The 22,011-nt window shown below is 42.9% G+C and overlaps 2 protein-coding genes across 4 annotated transcripts in view; one reads left to right on the plus strand and one right to left on the minus strand.

Annotated features, from left to right (window-relative positions):
- The first annotated feature begins 1,589 nt into the window (after positions 1-1,589).
- On the plus strand, positions 1,590-6,073 carry prph2b (peripherin 2b (retinal degeneration, slow)). The gene is made up of 3 exons (XM_021599594.2): positions 1,590-2,170; positions 3,729-3,975; positions 5,639-6,073. The coding sequence occupies exons 1-3, from the start codon at positions 1,590-1,592 to the stop codon at positions 5,843-5,845; spliced, it is 1,035 nt and encodes a 344-aa protein (XP_021455269.1). The 3' UTR covers positions 5,846-6,073.
- Positions 6,074-11,376: 5,303 nt separating this feature from the next.
- ubr2 (ubiquitin protein ligase E3 component n-recognin 2) overlaps positions 11,377-22,011 on the minus strand; it is a 40,872-nt gene continuing 30,237 nt past the window's right edge. For all 3 annotated transcript variants that reach the window (XM_036983038.1, XM_036983041.1, XM_036983031.1), the window contains 8 exons: positions 21,701-21,797; positions 21,385-21,515; positions 20,425-20,533; positions 20,191-20,247; positions 17,841-17,918; positions 14,421-14,591; positions 13,428-13,529; positions 11,377-13,186 (listed from right to left, as the gene is read on the minus strand). In XM_036983038.1, coding sequence (XP_036838933.1) covers positions 13,045-13,186; positions 13,428-13,529; positions 14,421-14,591; positions 17,841-17,918; positions 20,191-20,247; positions 20,425-20,533; positions 21,385-21,515; positions 21,701-21,797 — 887 coding nt within the window. In that variant the 3' untranslated portion in view covers positions 11,377-13,044. The remainder of the gene's footprint in view (positions 13,187-13,427; positions 13,530-14,420; positions 14,592-17,840; positions 17,919-20,190; positions 20,248-20,424; positions 20,534-21,384; positions 21,516-21,700; positions 21,798-22,011) is intronic.

A 22,011-nucleotide genomic window follows, 5' to 3' on the forward strand; every position in this document is an offset into this window, starting at 1 on the left:
CAGTGTATCAATGAAATTCAGACAATGAGTGGAATATATTGTGATGTAAAACACAGATATTCGGCAGTGCATTGTACACTACACTATCATTCCAAACGGTAGTACATAAGAGTGACTCTTTCCACTTTTTCCCATTGAAGCACACAAACTATTTAAGTTAACTATGCACTATATCATTTTGGTTCAGTACGTATCAGTTTGAGCAGTTTGATTAAGTGATAGTTTGTTGTATTGCTAATAAATGACAAGAAAATCATATCAAAAGTAAAGTGAATAGAGCAATTTGAAAAACAGATACTTAGATTGAATGCGTATCCAAATAGAAAGAGTGATTTGGTGCAGTGAACAAGGACTTTGTGAATTGGTTTGTTGTACTCAGTCAATTGAAAATGTGCTTAGAGTTTTGAAACATGAGCCATGTTGATGATCTGTTTTGATTTTTGTACTTAGAGTTGTGAAAATGTACCATATATTTGTGAAAATTGTTCTGTACAAAACATTAAGAACACCTTCCTAATATTGAGTTGAATCCCGTTTTGCCCTCAAACAGCCTCAATTCGTCGGGGCACAAACTCTGCAAGGTGCCGAAAGCGTTCCACAAGCATACTGACTCATGTTGAGCCGGATGTCCTTTGGGTCCTTTGGATCAGTCTTGATACACACGGGAAACTGTTGAGCGTGAAAAACCCAGCAGCTTCGCAGTTCTTGACACACTCAAACCGGTGCGCCTGGCACTTAAATCTTTTGTTTTTGCCCACTCACTCTCTGAATGGCACACATACACAACCCATGTCTAAAGACTTATAAATCATTCTTTAACCTGTCTCCTTCCCTTCAACTAGATTCAGCCGGCGGGACAATTTTTTTCTTGGACAGATTTTGGCAAACACCCGAGGCAGTAGAGTCTTACTCTTAGAACACCACTCGCGCTGTCACTAGTTGGTTCACACTTGACAAGGTGGAAGTTCCTGCAGCCACAGGACCATCTCCAAGGTCTCCCCATCTCAGTGCAGCCCAGCACAGGTCATGTAGGAAGCTGACGCTTAAGCAACAAATCAATTACATGGTAAGACAAGAGATTAAAGCCCAAGGCTCATCTGCTACAAATGGGATCATGGCTGATTAGCAGGGTTTAGGATGACGTACTGCAACTTTGTGGCTTGATCACTCTGCTACTCGCCTGGCTACCTCCTTTTGCAGGAAAAGGATCCACCTGGAATAGCTGTGTAGCCCGCTATCCTGTCATTTTGGGGGATTTTATGTGAATATTTGTTTTATCATTTTTGGTGGCAGACTCCTCTGTCCACCCAGCACTATGGACTTTCCTGATTTGAGGTTGGTCAGAATGGACATGAAGAGGGGAACCCTTGCCAAAACACATTCTGCAGCTCCTTTCTGGAACGGATTACAATTTTTCAACTGAAACTCTCCACGGGAACATTGTTGCCTAAGGTCAACTGAGGTCTTAACTGTTACTGAAGAAATAACATTGAAAAAACTTGTTTTTACTATTTTGTATATTCAAATTTGTATATATATTTTTTTTATCCAAGTTTTGATTCCGGGATAGTATACACTCTGAGGTAAGCATGGTGTTGATGAAGGTAAAGTTTGACTTGCCGAAGCGGGTGAAGCTTGCCCAGGGCCTGTGGCTCATGTACTGGCTAGCCGTGATGACCGGCATTCTGGTCTTCAGTCTGGGGCTGTTCTTTAAGATCGAGCTCCGAAAGAGGAGTGAGATGATGGACAACAACGAGAGCCACTTTGTGCCCAACCTGTTGATTCTAGTTGGCCTGGCTGCTTGCGGGGTAAACGTTTTTGGCGGCAAAGTGTGCCACGACTCTCTGGATGCTTTGAAGTTCGCCAAGTGGAAGCCCATGGTCAAGGGCTACCTGATGGGCTGCTTCGCTTTCAACATCCTCCTGTTCTTCACAGCTCTGCTGTGCTTCTGCATGCAGTTCCAGTTGTACTTTTCCCTGGCTGAGGGTCTGAAGAATGGGATCAAATACTACAAGGATACGGACACACCTGGGCGCTGCTTCATGAAGAGGACGCTGGACATGACCCAGATCGAGTTCCGCTGCTGTGGCAACAACAACTATAGGGATTGGTTTGAGGTCCAGTGGATCAGCAACCGCTATCTGGACTTCAGCAACGATGAAGTCAAAGAGTGAGTACTGAAATCAGTAGCCGATAGAAAGCAATGTTGGTTGGATCATGGTACCCAGAAGGCCTAGATAGGCCCAAAAATTGCCTGTAAAGTAAAAGCAGGCAAATGACTTGTTGACAGTGTCTCTGCGCGTCAGCCAGAACCAAGAAATCTGTCTTTCCACCAGAGCTCCTTGGCTTCGAAAGATTCCTTCAGTCTTTCGATTGACAGAAAGGCTATTTTAGGAAAGAAGTACTGTTTTAATTCATGCCAAGTCTTATGCAACATAACCAACATTGCTGCTACATAGGAGTTGTTTCTCACTCCTGACCATAGACTCCATATTTACTCATATGGTCTCTTGTGTTCTTGTGCAGGAAGCTGGGGACAGTAAATGAAACAAGGTAGCACTTGCTGTCGCTAGTGTAAGGTAGTGGCAACTTAGTTCCTGTAAAACATACAAAACAAATAGTTTAATTAGGGGTATACCTTAAAGGGGGTCAGGGCAGGATAAATGTAGAGAGAATTAAAGAAGTCTTAGTGGGATGCAGAGGATACCAGTGTAAGTGGAGTCAGGCTCGTGTGCCAGGTTCTGATAAGTAGATAATCTCCCTGGATCTAAATTCCACGTCCTTCAGAGCTTACTGTCCCCCTAAATCATAATAAGACGGCAGTTAACTGTCACCAATAGTCTCTGACACTTAACAGAAACACACTACCCCCCTCTCTCCCCAATGTTGTGCCTTGGTGGCAACTGATACTACATTTAGTCGATTTAGATTCTGATTTGAAGACATTGATTAAAGGGATAGTTCACCCAAATGACAAAATGACACATTGGTTTCCTGACCCTGTCAGCATTCTATGGATAAGGGATGACAGCAATTCATGCTCCACTTTTGTTTACCTGGCCACCGTTTCAAATGTTAACTTGTGGGTATTCTTGGCCCAAATCCAATGCAAGTCAATGGTACCTATAGTAGCATGTTCATGCTTTATGTCCAAATCATCTATAAGTAATGCCACAATCAATTTTAGAATATTTAGGATGGATGATTTGGACATTTAGAAAGTCATTCAAGAATATGTTTGGAAGTGTGTGGTAATGTGTGACAAGTGTAATGGTGTGCATGTTTAAACGCATTCGAGTTCATTCACACGTGTATATGTGTGTGCATGTACAGTATGCTTGACTGTGTGCATTGGGCATGCGTGTTCATATGTTAATTTACTGAAGAGATACCCGCTGTCTCTGTCACTCACGAATGATCCCATCAAGAGGGTCCTCATGAACCCAGGTTGAAAGGCTCCACCCGTCAACATTAGCCTGAAGCAATCCCAACTTTCCTCCTGTCAGCCAAGGCCTCTCTATATGATAAAGCTGACTGATCGCTTAGCCATACAGTTAGTCTAGACTGACACTTGACATGTGAGCTGTTGCCTCGTTCCAATGCTTCACATGTCTGCGTTATGGGACTGACGTAAACCTGTCACGTGGGTGACCTGCCGTGTGTGTGTGTGTGACATGGCCGGCATGACTTGTGACGGGTCCGACATGTCTCTCTTGGCCTTTCCACAGCCGTGTCCTGAGCAACGTGGAGGGGAAGTTCCTGATGGAGAGTGTGCCGTTCAGCTGCTGCAACCCCGGCTCCCCCAGACCCTGCATCCAGCACCAACTGACCAACAACTCAGCCCACTATGACTACGACCACCACACCGAGGAGCTCAACATCTGGACCCGGGGCTGCCGCGAGTCCCTGGTCGCCTACTACGGAGGCATGATGAACAGCATCGGGGGCCTGATGCTACTGTACATCATACTGGAGGTGAGAAAGAGAAGAATAGGGAAATGGCATTCTCTGCATGTCCTGTCAACGTCCTTCACTTCAGAGGGTAGCTGGCGACGTGCTAAAAACCACACACAAACGAATTGATTAGCTGATTTGATTCAATTACACTCTTAAAAAGGTACATGTGGGTAAGTAGTAGAGCAGGACTAGGCCCAGGGGTGTGGAGAACAGGGTAAAAAAAAATGGAACAATTTAAGACTGTCCATCAGTTTCCCATTATTGGCCATATTGTAGAAGATTTTCTAACTATCTATCTCAGTGAGTATTAGTAGAAGTCCAGCTGGTCCAAGTTGTCCACAGCTGACCAGTTCAGTGGGCACACATACCAACCCTCCTGAATATATTTAGACTTTAGGAGAACATGTGGAACTCACCAAGCCTAACTATCACCATAACGATGCCCTTCTTACAAGCGGGCACTGAAACATGCCATTACATAGTCTTAGCACTCACTTGACTTTCATATAAATGACTTGCCAAAAGTAGACCTCTAGTGTCTGATCTATCTGTCCAGGCTTAAGTATCAAAAGTACATGTAATTGCTAAAATATACTTCAGTATCAAAAGTATAAATAATTTCAAATTCCATATATTAAGCAAACCAGATGGCACAATGTGTTTTTCATTTATTGATTTACTGATAGCCAGGGGAACACGCCAACACTCATTTGTGTTCAGTGAGTCTTGCCAGATCAGAAGCAGTAGAGATGGCCAGGGATGTTCTTTTAATGTGTGTGAATTGGACCATCTTCCTGTCTTGCTAAGCACTCAAATAGTAACGAGTACTTTTGGGTGTCAGGAAAAATGTGTGGAGCAAAAAGTACATTGTTATCTTTAGCAACAATTGTAAAAAATATAAATAGTAAAGTAAAGTACAGATACCCCAAAAAAACGACTTAAGTAGTACTTTAAAGTATTTTTACACCACTGTGTGGGTGTGGTATACGCAGTGAGGGAGGATCAGGGTTAGAGGGGTTAATCTGGGCAGAGCAGAGACCAACAGGTAGCCTTCCTAGAAGCACTAATAGGTTTGCTATCTGGGTCAAAACAACAACACTAAATTGTAATTTTGTGCCAAATCCAAATTTGAGATCTGTGTCAATTCATTGATGTCAATTGATGTCCAATTGGCGCCAAATGGGAGATTTGATCTAAAAACCCAACCAACTGGGGGGAAATATTGTTTCAATGTCATTTCAACAAAACCAAAAAAAATGTGATGACGTTAAATCAACGTGGAAAACTAATTGGATTTGCAAAAAGTCATCAACGTAAGAGAATGTGGTCTGTATTTCATCCAACTTTTAATCTAAATCCAATAACATGGTTACATGTTTTGTTGATTTCACGTTGAATTCACATTGAATTCACGACAGTTGACAACTCAAACAAATGTAAATCAAAACTAGACGTTGATCTGACATCTGTGCCCAGTGGAAAGCCTTAGTGACTATCATTTTTGATGTTGATTTAGATCAGTGATTAATAAATTTGGAATCAGTGTTTTCTAAATCTAAACAAGAACGGGTACCAGAGATCTCTGGTGGTTCAGAGGCCATTTGGATGGTTTGATAATTACAGCATGTCCGTATAAAAGGCTCTGTCAGTGACGTACATATGTGGTTTGTCTGGTCCTCAGGCAGGAGTGATGGTGGGCTTACAGTACCTGACCACTTCTCTGGAGACTATGGCCGACCCAGAGAACCCGGAGAGTGAGAGCGAGGGCTGGCTCCTGGAGAAGAGTGTGAAGGAGACGGTGGCAGACGTCATAGCCAAGATCAAGGGCCTGGTCGGTGCAGGGAACCATGTGGGGGAGGTTGAGGAGGGGGTGGCCACTGTGAGTTGAAAGGGTCTCACCCAAAGGGACTATCGACGGGAGCTCAAAGAGAAATAGAAGGAGTGAGAGGAGAGACATCTTTCTCGGTGAAACAACACATACTCAAACATACACACACAGACACATCAATGGAGACATGCACACACCCTTTGAAAAGTGAACAACTAAACCAACTCCTCACATGAAGGGAGAACCAAACTCAAAAATGTGAATGTACAGATGAAGTCGGAAGTTTACATACACCTTAGCCAAATACTAGTAATTTGTCTAAGGTGTATGTCAAAATGTTTAAAAATCCCTCTCTTAGGTCAGTTAGGATCACCACTTTAATTTAAGAGTGTAAAATGTCAGAATAATAGTAGAGAGAATTATTTATTTCAGCTTTTATTTCTTTCCCAGTGGGTCAGACGTTTACCTACACTCAATTAGTATTTGGTAGCATTGCCTTTAAATTGTTTAACTTGGGTCAAACGTTTTGGGTAGCCTTCCACAAGCTTCCCACAATAAGTTGGGTGAATTTTGGCCCATTCCTCCTGACAGAGCTGGTGTAACTGAGAAAGGTTTGTTGGCCTCCTTGCTCACACACACTTTTTCAGTTCTGCACACACATTTTCTATGCGATTGAGGTCAGGGCTTTGTGATGGCCACTCCAATACCTTGACTTTGTTTAAGCCATTTTGCCACAACTTTGGAAGCATGCTTGGGGTCATTGTCCATTTGGAAGACCCATTTGCGACCAAGCTTTAACTTCCTGATGGATGTCTTGAGATGTTGCTTCAATATATCCACATAATTTTCCGTCCTCATGATGCCATCTATTTTGTGAAGTGCACCAGTCCCTCCTGCAGCAAATCACCCCCACAACATGATGCTGCCACCCCCGTGCTTCACGGTTGGGATGGTGTTCTTCGGCTTGCAAGCATCCCCCTTTTTTCTCCAAATATAACGATGGTCATTATGACTAAACAGTTCTATTTTTGTTTCATCAGACCAGAGGACATTTCTCCAAAAAGTACGATCTTTGTCCCCATGTGCAGTTGCAAACTGTAGTCTGGCTTTTTTATGGTGGTTTTGGAGCAGTGGCTTCTTCCTTGCTGAGCGGCCTTTCAGGTTATGTCGATATAGGACTTGTTTTACTGTGGATATAGATACTTTTGTACCTGTTTCCTCCAGCATCTTCACAAGGTCCTTTGCTGTTGTTCTGGGATTGATTTTCACTTTTCGCACCAAAGTACGTTCATCTCTAGGAGACAGAATGCGTCTCCTTCCTGAGTGGTATGATGCCTGCGTGGTCCCTAGGTGTTTATACTTGCGTACTATTGTTTGTCCAGATGAACATGGTACCTTCAGGCATTTGGAAATTGCTCCCAAGGATGAACCAGACTTGTGGAGGTCTACAATTTTCTTTCTGAGGTCTTGGCTGATTTCTTTTGATTTTCCCATGATGTTAATTAAAGAGGTACTGAGTTTGAAGGTAGGCCTTGAAATACATCCACAGGTACACCTCCAATAGCCTATCAGAAGCTTCTAAAGCCATGACATCATTTTCTGGAATTTTCCAAGCTGTTTAAAGGCACAGTCAACTTAGTGTATGTAAACTTCTGAGCCACTGGAATTGTGACACAGTGAATTATAAGTGAAATAATCTGTCTGTAAACAATTGTTGGAAAAATGACTTGTGTCAAGCACAAAGTAGATGTCCTAGCCGACTTGCCAAAACTATAGTTTGTTCACAAGAAATTTGTGGAGTGGTTGAAAAACGAGTTTTAATGACTCCAACCTAAGTGTATGTAAACTTCCGACTTCAACTGTATATCCTGTCCATAATAATTCTGTATATATGTTAATCAGAGTATATTTTTTAAAGAAAAATAATGAAAGATATATTTGGGTTGTCAAAACATCTGTACATGAATTTGGGCTTGTGAATATCTAGAAAATGTAATGAAATAATGAAATCTCCCCTCCCCGGGAATCCTCTCCATCAAAAATGATGGACCTACCCTGAAACAATCAAGCCTAACATAGTTGATCTATCCTCATGTCTAATAGTTTTAGCCCCATGTCCTTTTTACACTCCACAACTTGTGTTAAGTGGACATGCAACCCGATAGCTACACAAAGATATGTATTTTTGTAAAGTATTCCAAAAATGTTCTTAGTCTGCTCAATTGAATTGAATTTTCTAACCCAAAACACATGATCAATGCCTAATGCCACCCGGTCAATCGGTCACATACGTTCCCTCACGGCAGCTTAAATCGGGCAGCTGCGGAACCGGTGTCCTGGCTGTCCCTCCCAGCCCCCTCTCTCACTGGCCCCTGAGGGGGGGGACACATAAACCCGGGCACTGTAGTGTCCCCATACAGGTCCCTGCAGAGCAGCGCCACATGCATTTACATCTATACAACACACACTTGAACATTTATCAGTTATGTATCAGTGTTGCTATCTGGTTATATGTCTGCTTGATGTACGAGGCAGATTAAACTCTTGATTTCCTTTGAGGGGCTATAGTGGACTGACTGCCCAGTGAGATGCTAGAAGCACGTATAAGAAAGAAGGTTGTGTACTTTTTTTTTGAGAGTTAACAATGATCAGATTGGCAGTTTAAAATCAGCGTACCCTTTATGGGCAGATAGCGATGCTGGTCAGTTTGCAGTGGATACAAAAAGTCTTATCAGTTGTCATTTTTACTTTGTGTGATCACGATTTTCTTCCTTTGTAATATTGAGAGTTCGTCTTTTCTGTAAATTTGGATTTTGAGATATTGTGTAAGATAAAAAATATATAAAGAGAACAAGAGTCGGATTGTCTGTTTTGTCCATAAGGTTTTGTCTGACAATTGATACTGCACACTTAAAAATGTCCTGTCACAGACACATGTACTCACATTCATACAGTTTTTTAAAAAGTCTTTATTCACCATGGACATGCTGCCTATGCTTTACATTTCTCCCCTCATTCTCTCACTTTTTGCTAACCTCACTTAAGTGACATGCTGGTTGCGGTAGGGTAGTACCATATCCAAATGATGAAAAACGTCAATTAGGGAGAACCGGAGGTTCACAGTTGATGAGGGAGATTAGGCGTACGTGTAAAGAACCCAGTAGGAACCCAGCTTTCCCTGATGGGATCATCAGTAACGTGTGGTTCCCACTCAGCAGGGATCCAATCCTCAGTTACAGGACAAACAAGTGACTAAAATCACTTTAACTGTGCCACCCTCAGAAGAGATAAGTTGTCGCTAGTTATCAAGTCCCAATTGAGAAAGAGGTCTTCTGACTAATGGGTCTTCCAGGTTAAACAAAGGTTTAATAAGAGTACGTGTTGGATAATACATGTCAAAGGGTTGAGGTATATCTAGCAAATACAATTTAAAGGATACTTAGGCTTACCTATACCCTTTTGAATGTGTCCCTTGACATGTTCAACTAAGCCATAAAAGGAGGTATCCTTACCTGAGGGGTAGGCTCAGTTGAGCAAGAACAGTAAATATAGTTGTATACGTGAGAGTGGTAGTGGGGGGTAATGGGGACATCTGTCCTCTGGAATACAGCTTAAAGGACCTAAAGCACATAAACAGCTGCTGAGGAGATAAGAGCAGTAAGAGGCTTTGATGTGCAGCTTAGCCCCGTCAGGTGATTGCAAGGACAGGTGCCTCTGACGCAGGGAGATGCCCAAAGCGTCTTTGACCAGATGGGGTTGGGCCAGCCTCTCTCCTGCAGAATTACAACCCAATTCCTCTCCAATCCTCAGGAGGCCTGGATATCTGTGCCAGAACGTTAGATCTAATTACTGATGCTAGGAAACGTAGTGATGCACATTTAAATACTGAAGTGGTTTGGGTTAGTTTTAACCTTGTCCCCAGGCTTGTGGCTGGGAATTATCCAAGGGAGAAATTCTAATTGAAAAAGGATTAAATTAAAACATTTATTACCTATTAATAAGAATAGGAATGCAGCACTTAAATACTACTCTGTGACTTGCCTAAAAAAAAATCTAGTTTGAGTCTGGGAATGTTTCAAAGAAGCTTCCAAAAATATCTCGTACCTCACCTTGAATGTTTCTAACGTCAGCGTTGCTGTAATCCTGGTTAACCGCTGGTTAACTGGTTAAGTGTTCTCATTATACCAGCAGCTTTATTCTTCAACTGGGCCTTGGGAGCCTAATCCACTTTATTATCCTGGATGGTTTCCATGGTGGCTATACTGGGAGGCCCTGACAGATCGGAGATGGGCACAAGTGCTGCTCACAGCAATAGTGATATTAATATCACACAAGGTCACACACACACAAAGCCCAGCAGGGGTCTTTGCATTAAAGGGTTATTGCGAGATTTTGTTCTACTTACCCAGAGTGAGATGAACTCCTGGATACCATTTATATGTCTCCATGTGAATTTGAGGGAAGTTGCTAACTAGCATTAGCACCATGCCTGGAAGTCTTCAGGTACTGCTAGCGTACCATAGTCTAGCCTTCATCATTGCGCTAACGCTAGTTAGCAATGGCGCGGAAAACTACCTTCAAACTGCACGTAGAGACATACAAATGGTTTCCTTGAGTTCATCCGACTCTGGATAAGTAGGAAAAAAGCTTACTTGCCTAAATCTCGCACTATACCTTAAAGACCGGGTATTGGCAGGGAGGGACCTCATAAGACTCATATAAAAAGTTCAAATCAAATCAAGATACATAGCTAGGTCCCGATTCAATATATTGTGATTAGACTTTGCAATAGGGTGAAAGTGTTGTAATACATGACATTTGAAATATGATACTACGAAAGTCTTAATGATTTTGCCAGGAAGAACATGTTTTTGCTGACAACTCAGTCAGAATGTTATATGTAACTGAACTGTTAAACGAACACAACCAAATATTACGATTCCAAGATTCGTAAGCCTTTGAATCGATTCACTATACATGCGATAGAGATCAAATGGCACCCCCCCCACAAAAAAAGTGGATATTCACCAAATCCGTCATGATTTGTGTTCCAACAGGCCGCACAACATGGTTACTAAAATCCAATTTGGATATATTTGGCTGTTTTAGCTGCATAATATTTTGAAATAATCCTTTGTTCTGCTAAATGCTAACTCCCATTTGTATGAGTTGGTAGCATAGCTAGCCATCTAGAAATAGGTGGTGCTACTTGATTGTCTTGAAGCTGTTTTTAAGTGTAATGTAGTTGATTGGTGAAAATGACATGAACAAGTATTGGGGATGACATCCATACAGCATTATACTCTGATTTTTATCTCAACATAGTGTGAAATACACATATATACACACACAATAGCCTAAATGTAGGCAATTTTGATGTGGGGAGGGGGGGCAATGAGGAGATTCTGTCCCCCACGTGGGGACGCCTGAGTAGCGTTGCCAAGGCACTTCCAATGTTTTGGTCGAGTTCAATTGATCTCTGTACCACATCTATTGCAACAACAACAAAAAAGTATAGCAATATTGATTTCCCCCCCCAGCCCTACCATCATCTAGTGACTACTTCAAAGTACACCTCAAATAGACAAGACTCAGGCATTCCTTTTCCTTTTTAATTAGGTATCATTTTACAATATAGTACAATGTACTCATTTATACAATAATTAACATATTAACAAGTCTGTGACATGAAAATAATGATGCAGCCTCGATATTGGGAGTGTGTTGAAGAATGGGGGTGTGGATGGTTACCATGAGAATATGCCAAAGGAGTGATAGGAGGAAGAATTATAGAGTTTCAGGTCCCAGCATCAGGGAGACCCTGCATCAGAGAGCAGTGTGTGTGTGTGTGTGTGTGTGTGCGTGCGTACGCGTTCCTCTAAAGTGCCTGCGTGTGATTCTCCTGTTAAGTTTCTGAGCTTTAAGGATGATATTTCAGGCTGACCTGTCATGTCACACACTGCTGCCCCCGCTGTAGGTGTGGTAAATGGTACAGTCCAGAGACAACCTTATGATTAGGGCTAGGACTACCTGACCAAAAACACAACTCTGCGCTGTACTTCTAGGCTAAAGCTAGGTCCCAGAGTTGTTTCCCAGGTCAGGTCGTCACACAGGCCCAACTTATGACAACTTCACAGTCCATACATGGAAAATAAGCTTAAAGGGATGTGTTCCGGCACTCTTCTCAGAGATCCAAAAAAATGACAATACAAAAACAGTTACCAAAACAAAACAAACCCCATCAATGCACAACATCCACGTCAGATAAAAAGTGAGAGAGACTACATGGCTCTCCAACCAACCACACACATATTACCACAAAAGGAAGAGACAGCCTTGCAGTAAAAGGCTCATATCAGGTTTCCTTAAATATAGTGTTAAAAAAAACAAATAGTTGACAATGAACAGTCTGGATGCATTCAAAACGCACATGAACATAACCTGCAAAAAGATTCACACGCCAACATACACAGGGACAAATTGAAAAACCAAAACACAGGCACTCAGGAGTTACACCCAAACACCGGTGTGTTACTGCACTGTGCATTTGGGTGTCCATCAGACTGAAGAAAGTATTCAATGATTGCAGCAGGGGGGAGAATATACCTTTGTATTGGGGTCAATTAATTTCAGGACTTGAATTGAAATTCCAATTCAATGAGGATTTTTCGGCTCTTGGGTTCAAACTTAAATTCTAAGGAATTGAAATAGAATACTGTTAAGGGCACAATCTGACCTCACCTATAGACCTATCAGATGACACTTTGGCCCAAACTCTGAAATGAGCAGTCACTGGCTGACAAAAGCAAGGATGAAAACCTTGTGCTTACTCAAAATGTTTAGTTTCAAAGCAATCCAACACGGCAGCCATCTATCTACCTTAGAAATAATTTAAAACGTATTTGAATAGGCAGAAATGAAATAACATTCCTATAAAGAAGTTATACTCTGGAGTATTCATGTTGCACCCGACCCCGGCGGCCCGATGTGTCAGCTAAATGCTTTATAATATATATATTTCATATTAAATCAGAAAGAAAATAGAGGAACACATTCTTTCCAGGGAGAAACAGCAAAAAGAAAAGGAGAAAAACATACATCCACTCCCAGACAGAGGGGGAGAGAGGGAGGAGCAAGAGAGGTGGGGCTCTGTTGCCATGTCCACCACGCTGCTGCTCTCCCATGTGCAGAGTCCCCCATGTTGGGAGAAGGGGTGTATCCGACTCTGGTGGGTGGGAACCTATAGTAACCTATGACATTCACAGGTGCTGCCAGTCGATACCCACCAGGGTCTGGTTGGCCTCCTGGGCGTGCCCTATTTCCTCTGTGACGCTGTGCTGGCGCCACAGCTTCTGGATCTTGCGGTAGCGCTGGCGGCACAGGTGCAATGGGTTCCCCCGCCTGGATAAAACAGATATTTTCAAACAGCGGAGCACAGCAACACACACTACTGGACACCTTTCAGCACAGCAACACACACTACTGGACACCTTTCAGCACAGACCAATAATATTTACAGCAGTGGGTCTCAAAGTTGCATCTGGGGGATTCTAATGAGCGCCGGTGTCTGTCCCAACCGTTTGAAAAGCCATTTTGAGAACCACTGCTGTACTGTAATGAGTGAATGTGCAGTGGTGTTCACCTTAGGCCCTGGTCCGTCTCTCCATAGTCATCCAGGTAAGGAGGAGCGTAGAAACAGCCCTTAGTTTTACCAGACAGGAACAGAACCTGGCTCTCTCTCACTCTGGAACACAAAGGAGAGCATTATACTTGCACACTCATGAACGTCGGCAAATCTGTCGTTTCGTTGTTGTCAAGTAACCATTTCTTTGTGCTCGGGGTGAAATTAAAATAGAGGTCTTTGACCACGCACACTAATGGTGGGTTTGTCCATCGAAAGAACAATATGCAGAGAAACACTCAACCCTACTGTAAAATATGGTGGTGGATCTTTGATGTTATGGGGATATTTGGCTTCCACTGGTCCTGGGGCCCTTTTTAAGGTCAACAGCATCATGAACTTTACCCAGTACCAGGAATTATTTTTGCCAAAAACCTAGTTGTCTCTGCCAGGAGGCTGAAACTTGGCCGCAAGTGGATCTTCCAGCAAGACAATAACTCCAAGCACACATCAAAATCCACAAAAAAAATGGTTAATTGGCCACAAAAATCAACATTTTGCAATGGCCATCTCGGTCACGGACTTGAATCTCAATGAAAAACCTGTGGTTGAATTGAAGAGGGTAGTTCATAAGGATATCAAGGATCTGGAAAGATTCTGTATGGAGGAATGGTCTCAGATCCCTCCCAATGTGTTCAACTCATAAAACATTTTAGAAAAAGGCTCAGTGTCGTTATCCTCGCAAGGAGCGGGTGCTAGAGTACTGAAAACAGGGGATCCAATCATCTTTCAGACGTATTTTGTAGTATTACTTGTTAAACAAATTCATTCTCTGAGCAAATGTATAAGTATACAATAACGTGTATAGATATTTTGGGCATACAATATAGCTCAGGATTATTTACTTTATACAGTCTTTTTCTGCTCATCTTTATCAAGGCATCCAATAATTCCAAACCCCACTGTATACAGGCGCACATTTCAACACACACACACACACACACAGGTCTGTACCTGAGGAAGATGCCTACTCCGGCTCCGCAGGCAAAGGTGTGCGCGGTGCAGGCTCCTACGTCCTCTCCATCTAGCTCTGTCTGGCAGCAGTAGCTCTGTGAACACAGCATGGAACCACACACCAGGCACAGGGTGGGCGCACGGGACTTATCCCCACCCGACTTAGGGCACCTGGGGGGAGAGCATAAACACACAGTTGGGGCCAAATACACTACATGGCCAAAAGGTATGAAGATATCCACTCATTTTGAAGGGGATTTCAGACAGTATACTATTTCAGCCAGTATAAAATCGAGCACACAGCCGTTCAATCTCCATAGACAAAGACTGGCAATAGAATGGCCTTACTGAAGAGCTCAATGACTTTCAACGTGGCACAGTCATAGGATGCCACCTTTTCAACAAGTCAGTGAGTCAAATGTCTGCCCGGCTAGAGCTGCCCCCATCAACTGTAAGCGCTGTTAATGTGAAGTGGAAATGTATAGGCGCAACAACGGCTCAGCCGCAAAGTGGCAGGCCACACAAGCTCACAGAATGGGACCTCCGTGTGCTGAAGCGCAAGGGAGAACTGTTTGTCGGAAGCTTCATGAAATGGGTTTCCATGGCCGAGCAGCCGCACACAAGCCGAAGATCACCATGCGCAATGCCAAGTGTTGGTTGGAGAGGTGTAAAGCTCGTCGCCATTGGACTCTGGAGCAGTAGAATGTGTTCTCTGGAGTGATGAATCACGATTCATTTACATGATAGTCATTTAGCAGACACTCTTATCCAGTCACTGTACCCCAACTGTACACATTTCCAACTAATCTGTACCCCAGACAATTGACTCAGTACCAGTACCCCCTGTATATAGTCTCGATATTTATTGTGTTACTTTTTATTTTATGTTTACTTTCGTTAATTTAGTAAATATTTCACAGTAAATGTCTACAGCTGTTGATTCGGTGCATGGGACAAATAAAACTTGACTTACAATCGTGAGAGCATACATTTTTGTATTCTTTCATACTGGTCTCCCATGGGAATCAAACCCACAACCCTGGTGTTGCAAGCGCCATGCTCTGCCAACTGAGCCCCACTGGAGGACCAGATTCACCATTTGGCAGTCCGACAGACGAATTTGGGTTTGGCGGATGCCAGGAGAACGCTACCTGCTCCAATGCATAGTGCCAACTGTAAAGTTGGAGGAGGAAAAATGGTCTGGAGCTGCCCCCATGCACAAAGCGAGGTCTATACAGAAATGGTTTGTCGAGATCAGTGTGGATGAACTTGACTGGCCTGCAGAGCCCTGACCTCAACCCCATCAAACACCTTTGGGATGAATTGGAACGCCGACTGTGAGCCAGACCTAATCACCCAATGTCAGTGCCCGACCTCACTAATGCTCGCGGCTGAATGGAAGCAAATCCCCACAGCAATGTTCCAACATTTAGTGGAAAGCCTTCCCATAAAAGTGGAGGATGTTATAGCAGCAAAGGGGGGACCAACTCCGTATTAATACCCATGATATTGGAATGTGGATGTTCAATGATCAGATGTCCACATAATTTTGCCCATGTAGTGTACATTGGCACCATTGCACACTTCTTAAAACCAGTTGAGTCTATGGGGGCGCTATTTCATTATTGGATAAAAAAAAACGTGCCCGTTTTAAGCGCAATATTTTCTCACGAAAAGATGCTCGACTATGCATATAATTGACAGATTTGGAAAGAAAACAGTCTAACGTTTCCAAAACTGCAAAGATATTATATGTGAGTGCCACAGAACTCATGCTACAGGCGAAACCAAGATGAAACTTCAAACAGGAAATGAGCAGAATTTCTGAAGCTCTGTTTTCCAATGTCTCCTTATATGGCTGTGAATGCACCAGGAACGAGCCTGCGCTTTCTGTCGTTTCTTCAAGATGTCTGCAGCATTGTGACGTATTTGTAGGCATATCATTGGAAGATTGGCCATAAGAGACTACATTTTCCAGGGGTCCGCCCGGTGACCTTTGTCTAAATTGGTGCGTAATCTTCAGTTGCGGGCATTTTCTCCTGGGATTCAGGACAGAAAGCACACTTCCACGAACGATATATCATCGAAGAGATATGTGAAAAACACCTTGAGGATTGGTTCTAAACAACGTTTGCCATGTTTCAGTCGATATTATGGAGTTAATTTGGAAAAAAGTTTGGCGTTTTGATGACTGGATTTTCGTTTTTTTTTTGGTAGCCAAACGTGACGCACCAAACGGAGCGATTTCTCCTAAACAAATAATCTTTCAGGAAAAACTGAACATTTGCTATCTAACAGAGTCTCCTCATTGAAAACATCTGAAGTTCTTCAAAGGTAAATAATTTTATTTGAATGCTTTTCTGGTTTTTGTGAAAATGTTGCCTGCTGAATGCTAACGATTATGCTAACGCTAAATGCTACGCTAGCTAGCTACTGTTACACAAATGATTGTTTTCCTATGGTTGAGAAGCATATTTTGAAAATCTGAGATGACAGTGTTGTTAACAAAAGGCTAAGCTTGAGAGCTAGCATATTTATTTCATTTCATTTGCGATTTTCATGAATAGTTAACATTGCGTTATGGTAATGAGCTTGAGGCTGTATTCACGATCCCGGATCCGGGATGGCTAAGTGCTAGAGGTTATAAGCCCAATGCAGTCAAAATTCTGTTTTTGCTGTGTTTTATATCATGTTGTAAAACAGTTGATGAAACCAACACTGTTTAACAAAATTATTACAGCAATGTATTTAAACATTACTAGGGACAAAACTCAAATCAGTGTTTGAGGGGTGCCTTCCACCAACTGCTCTCATTATAGGTAATGGAAGTGATTCAGATTGACGCATAGGGCGTGTCTATATAGGGAAAAATACACGTTTTAAATAGATTGGTCAAAAGAACAGACATTTCCCGCCTTTATTTCACCCCTCAAACACTGATGATTTAGAGCAGTTTGCTGCTGAAGAGAGGGCCAAATTGCCAGTAGAAAAAGGTACAGCAAGCTCAATGATGGCTACAAGAAGCATTTGTCAGCAGTTATCTTGGCCAAAGGCTGTGCAACCAAATACTAGCACCAGGGTGCCAATCATTTTGTCTCTGCCATTTCTCTTTATTTTCTAAAATGATTAATTGTCAACTTAAGTTTATAAAAAATAAAATTGGTTCTGCAATGTTGAAAATCAGTGTGGAGACCAACAGTTTTCAATTTCAACTTATTTGCAAAGAAATAGGGAATTATTTAAGAAAAGTGCGATAAGTCCAATATATTTGACCGCAACTGTATTAGACATTCACTCTAAAAGGTCTTCCATAGGACAGGAAGGAGAGCAATGACATCCAATTGCTCCCGATTGTAATGTTGTAAGGCTATGCTATGACATCTCTGATGCACCAATGACAGTTGTTCGCTGGGCACTCACGTGAAGCTGGACGCTTGGTTTATGAGGGCACTGTAGTCATCTGGGAGGTCAATCAGGCTGTTGGACTCCCGAGGGAAACTGAACAGAGGAAGAATTAGTCAGCCCTAGAGCTCTTAACACCATCAACAACAAACTCTGTACAGTTCTTTAAAAAATAATAATAATAAAATATAAAAACTTGACCACACCAGTGTTAATTTTGTCAACAATAACTAATGACAAAATATTGGTCAACATATTTTTCCTGACGAAAACGAATGCCGATAACGAGACGCCATGAATGTGTTACGAGAATTCCTTGCGAGAGTTAAGGACATTCAATTCGACATGAAGCTCCTATTCGTCCGTTTTTGTCCAATCATAAGCATGCATGCCTTTGCAGAATGTTTAATGCAATCCTCTCATTGGCATAAGTAACGTCTTTCAGTAGCGTGGTCCAATTGAGCTGATCTGCTCTTCCACACAGCTCCCAGGCGGTCACTTCAGTCACTCTTCAAACTTTTGATATGATACGCAGAACAATGTTAACTCTGTCTTACTTTCATGTAGGCTATTTTTGCTTTGATCATGTCAGCACTATTTTCCTACGTGCGCTTTTACTCATCTGTCTTGTCACGTTCCGCAAATACGCATGCAGTTTTTCCCCGATTGGACCCATGAATGCTACAGAATGCGCTGAATATTAGGAGTAAAGTAACATTTCTGGCAATGTTGGAAAGCTCAGGCGTGGTCAATCCTCTGCAACTGGATCCTGGACTTCCTGATGGAACGCCCCCAGGTGGTGAGGGTAGGCAAAAACACATCTGCCACGGGGACCCCTTAGGAGTGTGTGCATACAGTATATCCCCATCCTGTACTCCCTGTTCAACCATGACTGTGTGGCTATGCACGACTCCAACACCACTATCAGCAAGACATTGAGGGAGAGTCCACGAGCGGATCGTGTAGTCCACGAGCGGATCGCGGGCTACAGGAAAAGGCAGGCCGAACAGGCCCCCATTAACATCGACGGGGCTGTAGTGGAGCGGGTCGAGAGCTTCAAGATCCTCGGTGTCCACATCACTAAGGATCTATCATGGTCCAAACATACCAAGACAGTCGTGAAGAAGGCACGACAACGCCTCTTTCCCCTCGGGAGGCTGAAAAGATTTGTCATAGGCCCTCAGATCTTCAAAAAGTTCTACAGCTGCACCACAGAGTATCTTGACTGGCTGCCTCACCGCTTGGTATGGCAACTGCTTGGGTAGTGGGGATGTCCCAGTATGTCACTGGAGCCTATCCAGAACCTCTATAGCAGGCGGTGTCAGAGGAAGGCCCTAAACATTTTACAAAGACTCCAGCCACCCAAGTCATATACGGTTCTCTCTGCTACCACACGGCAAGTGGTACCGATGTACCAAGTCTGGAACCAACAGGACCCTGAACAGCTTCTACACCCAAGCCATACGCCTGCTAAATAGTTAACCAAACAGCTACTCAGACTAACTCATCACATACACTGCTGCTACTGTTTACCATCCGCCACTTTATTCCGGGCTGCAGTATTTGAACATATCTACCTTGTACCCCTGCACATCAACTCGGTACCGGTACTCCTTGTATACAGCCAGGTTATCTATTATTACGTGTTTAACTTTTATATTATTTCTCCATTTTCTTTCTCTGCGCTGTTTTTTTTTCTTCCAATTTACAAAGCATGTAAAGAATAACATTTTATTTTGATTTGATCTTCTCCTCGAGCATAAACTGAAAATGGCAGGCGTCCAACATGTAGATATCACTCTGCCATTTCCTGGTTACTTAAAATTCTACACTGCAAAAAAACAAGCACTTGAGTGTAGAGAATCACTGCACAACCTAAAATCGCGGTGAAATATATTCAATATTCAATAAATAAAAATGTATTTTCAGCTGTTTGAAGCTGGTGGTTAAAACTAAAAAGTAAAAAGACTCCAGGGCGAATCTCCACCATGTTGCCGGAATATGGGATGGGGGGGGGCGAGTGGTTATTCGCCTAGCTTCCTCAAGGGGAAGCAAAGTTAGACATATTACCTTTAATGTGCATATGATGGAAGTTAAAAAGGTAAAGATTTATTTCATGAAATAAAATGCATTGACTAATATGCGACTAACACTACACAAATTGCTAAAACTACACAAATTGTCCAGCGTTTTAGTCGATTCTTAACCTAAGAAGTCTGAAATTACTGAAATGTATTTTAGTGATAAAGGCAAACGAAAATAGCTGCCAAAATTAACACTGTACCACACAAAATCATTTATACCAATATCCAACCTAAGTAGTCAGAGTCTTCAACCCATCATATCACAGTAAAATAGCAGCACTGACCTCACGAGAACGCCACCTCCCTGGAGGGTCTGTCGTACACCTGGGTGAGAGCACCACCTACAGGACAGGAGGACAAATTGCTAAATTAAATAAACTTTTCCCCCATCAGAGTGTGACTATGACATACAGTATATCAATCAGTCATTCAGCTGGCACTTCTGAACCATTCAGAGGATACAAGAGGAGAAAAGACAGGTTACTGGCGCACAACAAGAGAGCGAAAGAGACTCTTACCCGTACAGTAAGGGCTCCAGTAGCTCCTTTTGACTGTGGTAAAGCTGAAGCAGGTTGGAGGGCAGACTGAGGTATCCACACAGTACCTCCCACTGACCAGGACACAGAGCTAGTAGAAACACAGAGAGTGAACATCAACAGCAAGGCTCTGTTTGAGACACACACACTTGAATATAAGTGTAAGGTTGTGCCTATCATGGAATAACCAAATCAAGGCAAATAACCACAGTCACTGTTCGAACTGCAAAATTAAGGCACGCACTAATTGTCTCTCCTCTCTCCCCTCCTCTCTGCCGCTGTAGCAGTTGCCCACTTGTGTTGTTGCCTAGCAACACCTTTGGGTCACGGATACAGACTTGGCTCTCGATTCAATCCATACAGCCGAAGTTCAATGCTATAGCGCAATTTAAATTTAAAGGCAATGTTCCCACATTCACGGTAAATGTTGCATGTCGGCTCAATCGGAAATGACATTTAAAAGCGAGCTATAGCGCTGAACTTTGGCGATATGGATTGAATCGAGCCCTTAACGTTGGCGAACCTAGTTGATTTCAACTTCGGTTTTTATAACCTTGACGATACACTTTCGCTTATAAAATGTCCCACACTCACCAAGCAGACAGTGGTGATTCAGGTCAGATTTCAGCATCTTTTTAACACCTTGACAAACCAGAGAATAATTCCTACTGTAGCTGGTACAGATAATACTGGCTACAGCATCAAAGGGAGGGCATTTCTGAAGGAGAGAGTTTACGTTGGGAGGAGATGGAGAAAGTTGGATATCTAGACAGATTATCATTCTTTTACACTACTGCCATTGTGACAAATATTATTTCAAATTAATGGATTGAAGGGTTATGGCAGCTCTTTTATTCATGGTCTTCACCCATTATTATCGGTTACACGATTATACAATTACCGTGCCAGCCCTGTGTGTGTGCGTATCCATGTTGTAGTTACCATGCAGCTCTGGGGGCGTAGGAACCCCGTTAAGGTGGTGGAAGAAGAGTGCAGCTCCTCTCAGGTAGGGCAGGATGCCAGTCTTCACGCAACGCCACAGGTGCCAACCAGAGGCCACCTCAGGCAGGGAACTGTCACCACACACACACACACACAATTAGAAAAATCACACTCACAGCATGGTTCAAGCACAATGCACGCATTACCGCGACAATACTGGGGGGAAAGCCGGCTGCTTGGTGGATACGGTAGATGAGTGTCGTCTGGGGGGGGTTCACGGCAACATGTCATAGCTACAGAGTCAGTGTCGCCTCACCTGCCCAAGTGTGTTCTGAGGGTGTTGTAGAGAGCGCAGATGTCCTCCTCCTCCTCCCTCTCTGCTCCCCCACTCTCCTGCTCCATGGTCACTTCCTCTGTTGACACACACACACACACAACGTACATGTTTGTTGGTCCTTTCTCTACGCCGTACAAACACGTTTCATGTTAAACAGCGGTGAACTTCGACGACTCGTAAGAACCCTCTCCTCAACTATCCAAAAGGTAAGATTTTAGCTGGGGTTGAGAGAACGCTAAGATCCATACGGACACATTTCCACACACACACACACACACACACACTGTCCA

This window comes from Oncorhynchus mykiss, chromosome 1 (assembly GCF_013265735.2).
Source record: "Oncorhynchus mykiss isolate Arlee chromosome 1, USDA_OmykA_1.1, whole genome shotgun sequence".
Classification (NCBI taxonomy): Eukaryota; Metazoa; Chordata; class Actinopteri; order Salmoniformes; family Salmonidae; genus Oncorhynchus; species Oncorhynchus mykiss.

Coding starts and splice junctions, on each gene's coding strand:
- prph2b (XM_021599594.2), top strand. CDS start 1,590: ATGGTGTTGATGAAGGTAAAGTTTGACTTGCCGAAGCGGGTGAAGCTT. Junction 2,171..3,728: donor AGCAACGATGAAGTCAAAGA/GTGAGTACTGAA, acceptor GCCTTTCCACAG/CCGTGTCCTGAGCAACGTGG. Junction 3,976..5,638: donor TACTGTACATCATACTGGAG/GTGAGAAAGAGA, acceptor TCTGGTCCTCAG/GCAGGAGTGATGGTGGGCTT.